The sequence below is a fragment of the Camponotus vicinus genome, unplaced genomic scaffold (genome assembly GCF_025532165.1).
Source record: "Camponotus vicinus isolate PSW18456_S1 unplaced genomic scaffold, iyCamVici1.0 SCAF_7, whole genome shotgun sequence".
Lineage (NCBI taxonomy): Eukaryota > Metazoa > Arthropoda > Insecta > Hymenoptera > Formicidae > Camponotus > Camponotus vicinus.
Window position 1 is genome coordinate 9021503 of NW_028141979.1, and position 16228 is coordinate 9037730.

The 16228-nt window shown below is 26.3% G+C and overlaps 1 protein-coding gene across 1 annotated transcript; it reads left to right on the top strand.

Moving 5' to 3' along the window:
* Positions 1–903: 903 nt before the first annotated feature.
* Positions 904–15425, top strand: LOC145975226 (aminopeptidase N-like). Its single transcript, XM_083105565.1, has 11 exons — positions 904–1513; positions 1626–2123; positions 3198–3384; positions 3727–3880; positions 6105–6186; positions 7629–7999; positions 12701–12978; positions 14188–14384; positions 14559–14906; positions 15000–15069; positions 15265–15425. The coding sequence occupies exons 1-11, from the start codon at positions 1011–1013 to the stop codon at positions 15385–15387; spliced, it is 2811 nt and encodes a 936-aa protein (XP_082961691.1). The 5' UTR covers positions 904–1010; the 3' UTR covers positions 15388–15425.
* The last annotated feature ends 803 nt before the right edge of the window (positions 15426–16228 follow it).

Here is a 16228-nt window from a genome sequence, read left to right on the forward strand (position 1 = left end):
ACAGTTAATAGAAATGAAGACGTATACATTTGTACTGTAATAGCATGTTTCGATCATTTTGACATATAGAAAATGTAAAATTTATAAGCTAAATTTCTTTTTGACATTATAAAATTATTGTGTAATTAATTTTATATTATTGCTATAAAATTATCTAAGCTATATAAAATATTATCTCATCATCTAAGCTATAAAATTATCTATCTTAAAAACGTATAATATTACCTGTGTTTTGTTTTTAAAATATTTTTTATAATGAATGTCTAGACCAGTAGGATATGTTAATTTGAATGTGTAATGAACAAATAAACAAGAAATAATAAAAAATTAACATTTTATTCAAAAAGATGTGTTATAAAAATATTAACATAATTGTTTTTAGAATTTTGTTCGAATGATTGATACAATTCGCTACAATATCAAAATTTTAAATATTTGATGATATTTGATTTCCGTTCAGTGTTTGTATGTTTTTAATACATTTCTTACTTAAGGAACAGATTGATCTTGAAAATAACATGTTAGTAAACATATAGTCCATATCATGTATAAAATCGCGTTGTTCAGAATATAGCAACATTTCTCATACATTTTAATGCTTATATTATATATATATATATATATATATATATATACATTGAAATATGTAATTGTACTAGGACAAATCTTAAAGATAGCTAAATTGAGATAAATAAGAGTTATGTTTATTGTGCTTGTCCTACTGGAATTATCAAAATACATCCTTCATGTCTCCTAATATTCAAGTCCGAAAAAAATATTTCATATGTCGTTTTAATAATTTGTATATTTATCTTTTCTAATCATTCCTTTATTTATTAAACTGTATTATTTTAATTTCTTTTTAAATTAATCGTATTTTCTTATGAAGTGTTTTGTAAATTCTCTTGAATGTTTTTTCACACAAAAATCGATTTTATTGCATAGTCTTTGCAAATACTTTTGTTTTAATTGAAGAAACGTTTTTTATAGATATCCGAGTGAAATTCAACATGACATTATTAAAACTATTATTAAGTAATAGTATAATATACCTTGCCATGATAGCAATAGCGAGTCATGTGGATGATGAAGAATCAAAAATCAAAGGAATCGATGAAGAATCGAAAATCGCAGTGCGCAGTGTATTAAACAATACATCAAGCAATATATCAGATTATATACTTCCGACACATTATAATATGAAGATAATGTTAGACAATGACTTTCTCCATAGCATATGCATAATCACTTTAAATATTTCTCATGCAAAACGATACATAGGATTTTATGTACCGGATAGAACAATTATAATGTACTCAAAATTAAATCAAAGTAATGGTAAGCTTTATAAAACAAAAACAACAAATTTTATTAAAAACAATATTGTCGTGCTCGATTTCGGTGATGTCTCATTGCGTGGAATATACGATCTGTATATAGAGTATGCAATCCCAATTAATATCGTAAGGGAATCTTTCGGAACTCCGTACATAAACGGAGATGAAAAAATAGAGTAAGTAGAAGAATATATGAAATATCAAAAACAAATTGTACATTTGTGCATTCTGCGCTTACAATTATCTAAAATTAGTCATTATCTAATGTTTATCATTAAAATACGGCAGGTGGTTAATCGCAACAGGTATCCAACGAAAAAATAGGTACCAAACGAAAAAACAGCAAATATTTCCATATTGGGACAAGCCAGAATTAAGAATTACTTTTGTTATTTCCATAATACATCATCCAAAATACAAAGCTTTGTCAAATATGCCGATACGAGATACTGAATTGACGAACGATAATATGATATGGACATACTTTCACGAGACTCCTTTGATCTCCATAGATAATGTAGCATTTCTGGTATCCGGTTTTCATCAGATCATCTTCTTGGATCATGAAACAATTCGCTCAACCATATGGTTCAGACCACAATCGGAACCGCATCTAAAATTTGCGAAAACTGTTATTTCTTCCATCAATGTATACATGAGTAATTGGAATATTTTGTGGAGAGCCCTTAATCAAACCTCTGTTTCATTTGAGAGCAAAGTGGATCATGTCGCAATCCCGGATTTACAAGATGAAATCAAACAGACTTTGGGTTTCATTTTTTATCGGTAATATATATAGTGAAAAATATAGATATATTTTAAAAACTATTTTAGGTAAATGTACATAAAAGGTCAAACCTCGCCGATTTTATCGCCACTGAAATATGTTATAGAGGAACTTTTTCTAGGTAATTCTACGCAAGAAATAAGTGGGGGACAACATTGGTTTAGAAGATACAACAAATTGAAGTTTCACAAATTTAATGCTTTTTATCTCCGAAAATATTGATTTGAGAAAAAAAATTTTAAGCAAAAAATAAAGCCGCTGAAAAACTACAAAAAAGGTTATATGCATGTTTTTCATAAACCTACTATTTTAGCTGTTATAGAAAAAAATAATTATTTTAAATACATTTAATACAATTAAAAAATATCACAAATGTATGTGTACACACACACACACACATACGCGCGGGGGGTGCAATGGAGGCCTTCGGCCTCCTTCCCGCAACCACACCACCGGTAGGGGATGCATTGCGAAGAGTTCAATCACAATGGATATATGCTGTAAGTTGTAAAGCGAGGTCTACCTTGCCTACCGGCGGGGCAGTTGCGGGAGCGGGGTGGCCGAAGGCCCTCCCTTGCACGCCCCGCGCGTGTGTGTGTGTGTGTGTGTACACATACATTTAGGATATTTTTTAATTGTATTAAATTGTATTAAATTCTATATAAATTTAAATTGTATTAAATGTATTTAAAATTACTATTTTTTTATATAACAGCTAAAATAGTAGGTTTATGAAAAAAATGCATATAACCTTTTTTGTAGTTTTTCAGGAGATTTATTTTTTGCTTAAAATTTTTTTTTCTTATATCAATATTTTCGGAGATAAAAAGCATTAAAGTTCTGAAACTTCAATTTGTTGCATCTTCTAAACCAATACCGTCCCCCACTTATTTCTTGCATAGAATTACTCAGAAAACCCTCTTCTACAACATATTTAAGTAGCAATAAAATGAGGTTTGACCTTTTATGCATATTTACCCTATTTTAATTACATATTATATTGTAATCTATTTACATAAGAAATTATATTAATATCCAAAATTTTTCACACATATTAGTATAATTATTTTTAGAGAAGCAGATATCACTTATAATGAAGAATTAGATCCTGTCGCATACAAAACGATAATTGCGCGCTTAATTGCACGTGGGATGATACAAAAATATATTAGAAATCTGTTCAGTCCAACTTACTTATGGCCTCATACATGGTTAAACGAAGGATTTAATATATTTTATCAAGCATACATTATAGACAAGGTTATTTTATTACTAACGCTATTTGAATACGCAGTCAAATGATTAACAGTTTAGCAATGTAGATAATTGTTAAATATTTGTTCAAATATTCTGTTTTATTTTTTAATTATAAGAAATGATAAGAATCCAAGTTTTTAAAATTTCTAGAAATCCGGTGCAAGAAATTTAATAAGAACTAAATATAATATGTATGTTTTTGTATTAAAATTACCGCAGAAAAATTTACACACACAAACACACATACAAACTGTATTCTTAACAATAGCATATAATAAGCCAATTTTAATATGTACCAAAAACTTTTATTTATGATTAGTTATGATTATATCGAATTGATTTTAGGTTCTGCTAAATTCCCGGATGATGGATTTGTTTGTAGTTCAAGTTCAACATGAATTACTCTATCTAAATACCTATGTTGTTATAAATTCTACTATGGAATATAATATAAGCTATCCTGAAAATTATATACAGTCTTCTTTTTCTCATATCAAAGGTATGGGTATAACACTGCATAATTAACTAATTAAATAATTATAAATTTCTCAATGTTAATTTCATAAAAAATGAGAAGCATTTTATAAACAAAAGACCTCGTACGATTCTTATGGAAAATAAATTTTGATAAAATTTGCAGAAACTCTGAAAATAAATAGTTTATGTGACAAATCAAAAGTCACAATAAGCGTGATATCGGTTGATGGAGCCGTTTCATCACTACAAGCGATCAAATGTCGAAATAAAGCGTTATTTCAGAACTGCTGAGGGAAAATAAATGTATTATTGAGTAGAATCACGCACAGTTTATCACTTTTATTAATATACAGGGTGTCCCATTTTAACTTGGACAGTAAAATATCTCAAAAACTAAGCCCAGCAAACAAAAATGTTTCAGACAAAAGTTGTATGGTTTCGAGGGGGACATAGGACGGTACCATTGGTTTGACCTTGAAGAGTCATTTGAAGGTCACGTGAAGGTCACTTTAATTTTTTTAAGTGGAACACCCTATATATTTTTGCACATTCTTGTACCTTATGTCGAGGGCTTTCCAAAACACTATAATTAAGTACCTTTTCGTTAAGTACTTTTTGAGTTATGAGGCTTGAAATAATTTCTTAATTTTACATGAACCGTAAAATATCTTGTAAAATATTCATTTTTCGATTATCTTACCTTGATACTTTTATGTACAAAATAATGAGAGGAATCATTTGTTCTAAAGAAAACACATAGTTGTTTTGAAGAAATAATATGTAATTTGCAATTAACAATTCCATATTTTTTCTCAAAAACAACTATGTGTTTTCTTTACACCAATTGATTCCTCTCATTATTTTGTACATAAAAGTATTAAGGTAAGATAATCGAAAAACGAATATTTTACAAGATATTTTACGGTTTATGTAAAATTAAGAAATTATTTCAAGCCTCATAACTCAAAAAGTACTTAACGAAAAGGTACTTAATTATAGTGTTTTGGAAAGCTCTCGAGATAAGCTACAAGAATATGCAATGACACATAGTAGGTTCCATTTAAGAAATTGAAGGTGACCTTCATGTGACCTTCAAATAACTCTTCAAGGTCAAACCAATGGTACCATCTTATGGCCCCCTCGAAACCATATAACTTTTGACTGAAACATTTTTGTTTGCTGGGCTTAGTTTTTGAGATATTTCACTGTCCAAGTTAAAATGGGACACCCTGTATAAATATTATATTTACGTGGAAAAAATGTACATGCATGTATATATAGAGTGTCCATAAAGTTCACATCCACTATATGTCATAAACGGTTCAAAAATTACGAAAAATAATGAAACAGGTGTTCAATTATTTTGAGAGGCTAGTATTTTGAAGGAATTAGAGAAGTTGTACCCTTCCTTCATCCGAAGGGGAGAGAGACTTAGGACAAATCCATATTACTATATCTTTTTTAACTAATTATATTTTATCAAATATCATATAGCATGGCGACAATAGCGACGATGCAGCGACACACATTTTTTCCATGTAAATGTATAAGTAAAATGTATTAATAAAAATGAACTGTGTCATTCTAATATATTATTTACTTTCCTTAATATTGCCTTATTTCGATATTTGAATAAATTGACTTGTAGCGACGAAACGACTTCATCAACCAATATCGCATTTATATTTTGACATTTGTTTAACTTTTATTGCGATTTCACATAAACTATTTATTTCCAAAGTTTCAGCAAATTTCATCGAAATTCAATTTCCACAAGAACCGTATGAGGCCTTCTATTTGTAAAATTTAATTTAATTATTATTATTTTTAATAGATTTTATTATAATATTAGCAGAAACAATAATAAGAAAAATATCTAACTAAAATTTAATTTTTATATAACTTTTATATAATTTTATAATGTATAATTTTGTAAATTATACAACTATACATGTTTATCGAAGACTTCGAAAAATCATAATAAAATATAAAACGATTTCTTATAATTGTTTAAAAAAAATTTATTTTTAACAAATATTTCATCATTCAGTATTTATCTATTATTATAAATTATTTCGTTGAAATGTATTTAACAATTTTCTATAGCTGCTTACTTTAATTTAATTACACAAATTTTGTGTGTGATATATTTAGTTTTATTATTTACAAATATATTCACAAACCTTTATTGCGCATTTCAGTAAAGGGATTTTATATATACTAAATTTTTTTTTTATACATTATAGGATCCATTACATGGCGCATGTTAGAACGAACATTGCCACCTGATATATTTTTAAAGGGATTTAAGAAATATTTGGATAATCAGTAAGTATAATGTATTGTAATGTAATAATATACATCATACTCTCTAAAAATGAATCAGTGTATTATCACTGAAAAACAGTAAATAGTCACTTATTACAGCAGTTATAAGTACAGCACTGTAAATCAGTGATATTTTATTGAAAGAATCAGTTAATAATTTTGTGTTTCAATCAGTAATATTTCTCAATATTAGTAATATTTCTTTCGTTATTGTCAGTAATATTAAACTACAATTCATCTCTCTATCTGTTTCATATAAACTTAAAAATTTTATTTATATTTACTAAATATTATTATATTAAAAATTTTATTTTATTTATATATATTACATGCATATTGAACTTGTTATTTTAAATGGATAACGAATGAATAATTTTCATTAAGTCGCCAGACATTTATTTGTCCGACTTATAAAGATCGATTTAATATCTGAAGCCTCTCTATTGAGATTGTATAAGAAATTAAATCGAAGTAATACTTCTAATTTTAAATGTCGCTCTTTGCAAACTTTATATAATTCTTATGACTAAAATTAAATACGAGAGAGATTGCGATCGTAGCGGTAAACGAACGAACTAGAAATTACTGGTTTTACAGTAAAATTTATTGGTTTTACAGTGAATTTTATTTTAACTGACCATAATCAGTGAGATATAAGATAAAATAACAAAAAAGTAAGCGTTCCCACTGAAGATCAGTAAAATACTCACTGATTCTGAGTAAAATTTTATTTTACTGTTTAAATTAGTGATATATTCACTGATTCACTTTTAGAGAGTAGAAGAAAAGGAAATCGAAATATATAATAAGATATTTATCCCATTGTAATGTTGATAAGACATAGATATTTGAAATCTCAAATTTATACTTTTATTTTATATTTATGAATTTTTGTCGAGATTGTGAATTTCAACTTGAGTTTTTTTAAATAAATATATGATAGAGATTCATATTTTTTAAATTATAAACAATTCAAATTAAATAATATTTCGAGAATCTAGTTTTATAAACATACAATATAAACATTCTAAAATCTTAGTAATATAGAAATTAAAATTATTATTTATTCAGTTAAAACAAATGCTTATTAGCATACAATTATTAATACAATTATTAATAAATATATATAAATATTAATATAAAAATGTATAAACATGTATAAAATGTATAAAATATACATTTTTAAATATATTATATATATATATATATATATATATAGTTTTATATATATATATATATATATATATATATATATATATATACAATCAAATTAAAGTTTTAAATTTATATCTCTTAAGGAGTTACATTATAAATTAAAGTATGAAAATAAATTATGTGTAAATTATATGATTTTCTTTCTTATTATTATTTATTTATCAAGTTGCACCACATATCAAGTTTGATATGTGGTGCTAAAATTATCATAATATTAAATCTTATAGATACAATGAATCTACAGCAACAATTTCCACTCATTTATGGAACGCTATAAAATCTGTCATGATTGAATTAAATCCCAAGTATGATTTTAATATAAAAAACATGATAGATTCGTGGATTATGCAGAGGTGTTCTTTCGTGTTGAAAATGACGCGAAATTCTAAATCTAATTCTAGTGATCTCTTAACCGTATCAGTAGAATTTTACAACAAATTAGATGAGAAAATATATTATATACCTTTTACTTATACTACGGAGTTGAATCCCAATTTTACAATAACTTGGCCGAATATTTGGTTAACACCGTTGCATTCAACAGTGCATATCCTTCTTGAGAAAAATCAATGGATTATTTTCAATTTACAACAAGCTGGTAAATATTGAATAATAAATTTACATCTATATTGTCTATTATATAATAATAAATTTACAATTATATTGTATATAATTTCCAGTATATATATTTCAATATATAAATACATATATTTGTATAATTATTAAATATATACACATTTACATATATATATATATATATATATATATATATATATTGTGTTAGTAGTCGAAGCCATTTTATGTTTGCACTAAATTGCATATCCAAATTTTCAGAATTGTTCAATTCTTATACATACATACATACATATATACATATATATACAGGGTGTCCGATTCGTGAGGGACCAAACGAAAAGTGATGATAGATTTGGTCAAACTAAGAAGAAAAGTCCTTTACCATTTTGCAAAATTCGCAATAATTATTAAGTAATAAGCAAAAATGTCCCGGCGCATGAGAAGCGGGAAACCGCTTGTAGTGTGTGATTATTAAGTGATCAAACGAAAAGTGGTGATAGATTGGGTCTAACTGAAAAGAAAAGTTCTCTACCATATTGCAAATTTCGCAATAATTATTAAGTTATAGGCAAAAATGTCTCAGCGCATGAGAAGCGATCTGTCTACTGCTTCTTATACTCTGAGACATTTTTGCCTATAACTTAATAACTTAATAATTATTGCGAATTTTGCAATATGGTAGAGAACTTTTCTTTTCAGTTTGACCCAATCTATCACCACTTTTCGTTTGATCACTTAATAATCACACACTACAAGCGGTTTACCGCTTCTCATGCGCCAGGACATTTTTGCTTATTACTTAATAATTATTGCGAATTTTGCAAATGGTAAAGGACTTTTCTTCTTAGTTTGACCCAATCTATCATCACTTTTCGTTTGGTCCCTCACGAATCGGACACTCTATATATATATATATATATATATATATATATATATATATATATATATATATACACAGAGTGTTAATGAATATCTGTTACAAACTTGTAGGGTATGCAGAGGATTTAAAGTAAATCAACTTTTAATAAGGAACTCATATCCGAAAACACACCGTTTGCGAGCTGCAGGCTAGAACTGTTGATATGTTTAGTATTGTTGGTATGTTCAGCAATGTCAAAACAAATGACTACAGTAATTGCTCATAATGACGACCACCAACTTGAATGCAAGCATTGCACCTGCGAAGCATGTGTGGTACATACATTCTTTCCAAATTGTTAGGCGTCATTTGGATTTCTCGATGTCATTATGAGCAATTATTGTAACCATCTGTTTTGACATTGCTAAACATTTTTGTAGCGTAATGTAAACAAATAAAGTTATTATGAGAATTATTCTTAATACTGAACAGTTCCAGTCTGTATCTCGCAAACGGTGCGTTTCCGGACATGAATTTTTTATTAAAAGTTAGTCTACTTTGATCCCTCTACATACTCTAGAAGTTTGTAACAGGTATTCATATACATATATTTACATATACATATATACAGGTTGTCCTAGACCACCCCGTACACTCCTTTTCTTTCAAAAACTAAGCATTTTAGAGAAAAACGTTTTCGACAAAAATTGTATGGTTTTGAGGGGAACATAAGATGGTGTCATTGGTTTGACCTTGGATGGCATCGTTAAGGTGAGGTCAAGCACACCTTTAATTTTTTTAATGGAACCACCTATTTTTTATTGCATATTCTTATAGCTTATGTCGAGAGCTTTCCAAAACACTATAATAAAGTATTTTTTCATCAAGTACTTTTCTAGTTATAAGGCTTGAAATAATTTCTTAATTTTACGTAAACCATAAAATATCTAGTAAAATATTCATTTTTCGATTATCTTACCTTAATACTTTTATGTACAAAATAATGAGAGGACTCGATTGGTGTAAAGAAAACACATAATTGTTTCGAAAAAAATGTAATTGTTAATTGCAAATTACATTTTTTTTTTCGGAACAATTTTGTGTTTTCTTTACACCAATTGATTCCTCTCATTATTTTGTACATAAAAGTATTAAGTTAAGATAATCGAAAAATGAATATTTTACTAGATACCCATTATACAAAGAAATATATCAGATAGTTTTCGGAAACATTACTTTGTAACATGAAATGTTTCGGAGATGCATGCAGAAACGTTTTAGAAACATTGCATAAACAGTTAATGCCCGCATTCAGACACCTTGATATAAAATGTTTACGACACTATCCTAAAAAATGTTACAAAAACATTTTTCAAGATAGTGTCGTAAACATACTTGAGAAATGATATTTAAATGTTGCTATGTTATATTTCTGTAATAATTTATATATAGCGGTATCATGCCCGGGAAAAAAAAGTCCATATAAAATTGGCCATATATGGATTTTGTCAATATCTAATTATGTTTTGCCAAATATAGTCATATATGATATCATATATGAATAAATATTATCAGATCTGAAAATTAAGTACCACTAAGAGTACACCGAAAAAATTGTATTCTTAACTTAAGAATATGCCATTTATCTTTAGAATATATACCACTAAAATAGGCGCCAAGAGGATCCTCTTAAGTTAAGAGGAAAATCTTCTAAAGAGATATTCTTAATATACAGAAAAAAATATTTCTTTGGATTTAATAAATTTTGTTGAAGTCAAATAAATTTAATTATTGGTCTAAAAGTTTTTTTCCGCCTAATTTCAAATAATCTGTTTAATATTCTGAATCCCAACAAGGAATCCAGATTATTAAATAAATTATTTTAAATTCAGTTTGAAATTAAACTGATAAACAGTGATGTCAGAAAGAGGATGCGGCTCACGTGCACACAGAAAACCTGTGTATGAGCCGCGTTCTCTCTTTCGCATCACTACTAAGGGAAAAATATATACTTTAGATCTTACGTTAATACAAGTCCTTTATATACATTTCATGATAAATATTGAATACGAGAAAAATTAAGAGTGGTGTCGCCGCGTAGCGGCAAATGAAGAAACATGTCGCGCACACGAAAATCGAGTTGCGGCGTAGAAGTCGCAAATTAAGAATATATTCTTATTCATTAAGAATATATTCTTATTTATTAAGAATATTTATTAAGAGGACTTATAAAGAGGAATTTTAATTAATTAAATATATAATGCAAGATATAATTTTTAGGAAAAATTATATTTGTCTATATAAAAAAAGGTAAAATCATATATAATATTAAATGATTATATATAATATCATATATGATTTATATCAAAGCATACATGAAACTAACATTTGCTTTGGTTTTATACATGCTTAGATATGATATCAATATCTGACTATGTCTAATTGTACAAAATGACGTGAGTTATCTAATATCATTTTTTATGATCAGAAATGGTCAGAGATGGACATCATATCTAAGCATATACAAAAACGTATGCTCTGATAAAATCATATGTGATATTATATATAATTATATAAGACTGTATATAATTTTACTTTTTTTTATATAAATAGACATGGACTTTTTTTCCCGGGATAAGCAATAATAAAATGTTTCAATTGTAGCACTCATGAGTTATATCATTTGTAAAGATAAATGAAACATAATTTTGGAATATTTCTGAAACGTATCAATTGAAATAACTTATTTGAAATATTTCTGAAATTAGCAAAAATAAAATGTTTCAATTGTAACACTTATGAATTACATCATTTGTAAATATACATGAAACATAATTTTGGAATATTTCCGAAACGTATCAATTGAAATATCTTATTTGAAATATTTCTGAAATAAGCAAAAATAAAATGTTTCAATTGTAACACTTATGAATTACATCATTTGTAAATATACATGAAATATAATTTTGGAATATTTCAGATACATATCAACTACGATATTTCATTTGAAATATTTCTGACTATGAAACATTTTAGTTGTGACACTTGTGAATTATATTATAAACATAGACATGAAACGTCTCATTTGAAATCTATATGAAGCATTTTGAAACATTGCATATATATTTCATGTTTAGTGGGTATTTTATGGTTTATGTAAAATTAAGAAATTATTTCAAGCCTTATAACTCGAAAAGTACTTCATGAAAAAATACTTTATTATAGTGTTTTGAAAAGCTCTCGACATAAGCTATAAGAATATGCAATAAAAAATAGGTAGTTCCACTTAAGAAATTAAAGGTGTCCTTGACCTCACCTTAATGATGCCATCCAAGGTCAAACCAATGACACCATCTTATGTTCCCCTCAAAACCATACAATTTTTGTCGAAAACGTTTTTCTCTAAAATGCTTAGTTTTTGAAAAAAAAGGGGTGTACAGGTGGTCTAGGACACCCTGTATAAATATATATATATAAATATATATATATATATATATATATATATATATATATATATACACGTATATATATAGTATCATATATATCATATATGGCATAAATTTTAATTAAAAATAATCATAAGATGTACTAAAACTCATATATATAATATGAGATATAACAAAAGATATTACAAGAATATTGAAATTTTAACAATATATTTGAAATTTTCATTTCTTGCTGTAAAATGTAGAATTGCTGATACAGCCTTCATGTTAAATAATAAAAACAGTAGATACAAACATCTCTAATAATAATAATATATTTAATATCGAAATATCTTTAACATCTCGAAAAATGCTTATAATTAATATATATCATTTCAAAGTATTTAATAATCGACAAAAGTAATTTATTTTATAACAGGATACTATCGCGTCAATTATGATATTGTGAACTGGCGAAAAATTGCACAATACTTAAATTCTGAAAAATATAGTAATATACATGTTCTCAATCGCGCGCAAATCATCAATGATGCGTTTCATTTTGCGATAGAGAAGAAACTTGAATTTTCCGTATTTTGGGAACTCGCTTCTTATTTGGCACAGGAAGGAGATTATATAGCATGGTATCCTATGCTCAAAGCATTTGAATTTTTGTCGAATATCTTCCCATTCTTGGATTTTTATCTTGAATTCAAGGTATATATATATAAACAGTTCTTATAAAATATCATCCATTATGACAATTATCTATTGATATATAATATAACAATTTCGTATCATAATAATGATTTTTCTAAAAATAGATATATGTAGTAAGTTAAACAAGAAAATTGATTATATAATAATATTCAATTTTTTTGTACCAAAATTCAGAAATTTAAATTCAAGAGGCGCTTATGTTACATATTTATGTTATATATTTTTCTTTGTATTTAATACAATCACATAAATTTTGAATATTTCATCAAGTTATTTTTCTACAATAATAATACATTAGTATTTACATGATAATTGACGATTAATTGTGTAATTAATATTTAATTAGTTTTAGGAAATTATAGAACACAGTATATAACACAATTATCTTTCTTATATTAATTTTCTTCCGTAGTATTCGAATATTTACGCTGTTAAAAATATACAAACATTTTGCATAGAAATTGACTTATATAATTTTAAGATAATTTTTTTACATTATACAACACATAATAATTTAATATATAATAATCCACTTGTAAATGCTTGTTTTATAAAAGAATTTGATATTTAAAGTTTAAAATACTTAAAACCTATATTTGATATGCACAGATTTAAATTAAGAAAATAACTCATCATATATCAAAATCGATACATCAATCGATACATCAATATGTACAGACTAAAATATATATACAGAGTGTCTCGTAAAATATGATCGCGCGTACCTCGACTCTTGTTTTTTCATGGCTATGCGATACTCGCCGCTGACACACCTACCGCGCATATCTTACGATCTAGCCTCGCGAAACGCGCGTTTATTCACATTTTTAATTAATATTTCAATAAATTAATGCGAAAATTGCAAAATGGTAAAGGACCTTTGTGTTGAGTTTATTGCGTTTTATCCACTCACGAGCGTTAGCACAATCTTATGAAACACTTTGTATATCGATATATCTATGTTAAGAATCCATTAGATCATATAAAATCCATACCTATTTAGATGATAAAATATATACACAATTATCACACACAAATGAGAAATTGGTAAATTTGATTATTATGGTGTTGATGCTACGAAGTCACATAAATATTAAAGAAATATAAAAGAAAATTATCTAATAGAAATGTTTGTTTGCGCGTACATTATATTTGTTCTTGTAAATAATAAATAAACTAAATATAATGATACTTATTAAATTTTAGGGAGTGCTAAGGTTTGATTTTATGCAGAATTTTAGATCTAATTATTGGAATCTGTATGACGAAAGTCACATCAGCGATCATGCTAAATGCTTAAAACAAGAACTCGCAAAGTGGGAGTGTATTATAAATGAAAATTTTTGCGAAGAAAAGTCTAAGCGTCATTTGAAATGGCATCTAGCAAATCCTAAAGAAAACAAGTAATCCTTTTCATAATATTTTATTTTTTTTCTAGGATTATTTTTTTATATTCTGCATATGTTTGAGAAAATGAGTTATCACTTATTTCAAAAATTATTTATAAAACACTAAAGAAACTATTAACACAATTTCGTTAAAAGATTTTTATTTCTTTTCTGGACTGTCTACTGCAGAATTTTGCCTGGATGGAAGAAGTGGACATATTGCAATGGTTTAAAGACGGCACATCGTGATACATGGAATAAAGTTTTTAATGATTACATGAAAGGAAATAATAAAATATTAGAATGTTTGGCTTACAGTAAAAATTCTGAAATTATAATCAATTATTTAGAAGTTATCGCAAATACTGTAATATTTCCAAAAATTTCAAAACCTTTGTATAATCAATCTCATCTTCAACTTGAACCGACAGAGCGAGCTTATGCCTTAAATGCTAATATTTTCCTTTCCATTCTTGAGAGGAATACTAAGTACATGCTCACAAGTTTATTAAATAATTACAAAATAATGAGACACAGGTAACGATATTATTTAATAAAGGTATACTACGCATAGATGTGAAGATTTATTGTACGAAATAGTTATAATATTGTTCTTATATTTTTTCATAGGAGAGTCAGTGAGATTGTAACATTAATTGTTATAATTAACAATGCGTATTCTAAGGAACAGTTGGACGAGGTAAATTTTAAATAAATCAAATTTATACATTTTTTTAATTTTTATTTTAAAATTTACTTTTCACTATAATTGTTATATATTTTATATAATATTTTTCTACAATTCTGCTCTTAATGATACTCTGTATGTGTGACAGTACAATTATTAAATACGAAATCATTTATTGATAATAATTATTAAATTAATCCATTTTAGATAATGGAATTTGTAAAAAAGGAACTGGAAAATTCAATCATTTCTAATGTTGAATACAAGATGGGAACACGCTTGTTGGAGATCGAAAAACAGATAAAATATTTTCGGTCCTTATTCACATAATTGATTAACTATATTTCTAAGACATTAAGTGTTTTGAAATAATAAATACAGCATAAATAATTGTGATAATATTTATAAAGGTATATACTTAATTATTCACTAATGTCATATAAAAGATAATAATTGTTTAATTATTTAATTAAATATTAATTGTATTTAATCAATATAATATTAGTTGTACAATATAATATTAAAAATATTGTATTGTATAATATTGCATAAATATTGCATAAATATTGTATTATATAATATTTTATAAAAATATTATATTACAATATAATTCATATTATGAATATTTTAAATATTATATCATATTACATATTATATTGTATTACTTTTCTGTATTACAAATTTAATACATAGATGTTGATTATATATTTACGTGTGTTTATTTTACACAGTTACATACATATACAGGGTGTTTCCGGTATCTCGCAACAAAGTAAAACCATGAGTAGATCTCGCTAAACTGAACTAAAAAATCCTATATCATTTTGCAAGAAACCACTTTGCTTTATTAGCAGCTTTATTGCATAGTAAGATCAGCTAAATACATTTAAATTCTCGTGTGCATTCTTTTTTATCTCAGAATTTATTAAAATTTTGAAATATCATTGAAATATAAAAAAGGAAAAAAAATTTATATTCTCTTTCTCTCTCTTGCTTTCGCTCTCCCTTTTTCACTGGTTTCCGTATTGTAATAAATTAATAATCACGAATATGTTCCCATCCGAATCGTCATACTTAACAACTGTATTATTGTGCATAAAATTCGTATTAAATTTTGCGGTAATACAAAAACACATGCAAATTATCACGTTGAACACGTTAAATTATTTAT

Bases quoted from the DNA above. Each gene is read 5' to 3' on its own strand.
- LOC145975226 (XM_083105565.1), top strand. From the start codon at position 1,011: ATGACATTATTAAAACTATTATTAAGTAATAGTATAATATACCTTGCC. The intron at 3,385-3,726 runs GTTATTTTATTA...AATTGATTTTAG, and splicing joins AAGCATACATTATAGACAAG to GTTCTGCTAAATTCCCGGAT. The intron at 3,881-6,104 runs GTATGGGTATAA...TATACATTATAG, and splicing joins TTCTTTTTCTCATATCAAAG to GATCCATTACATGGCGCATG.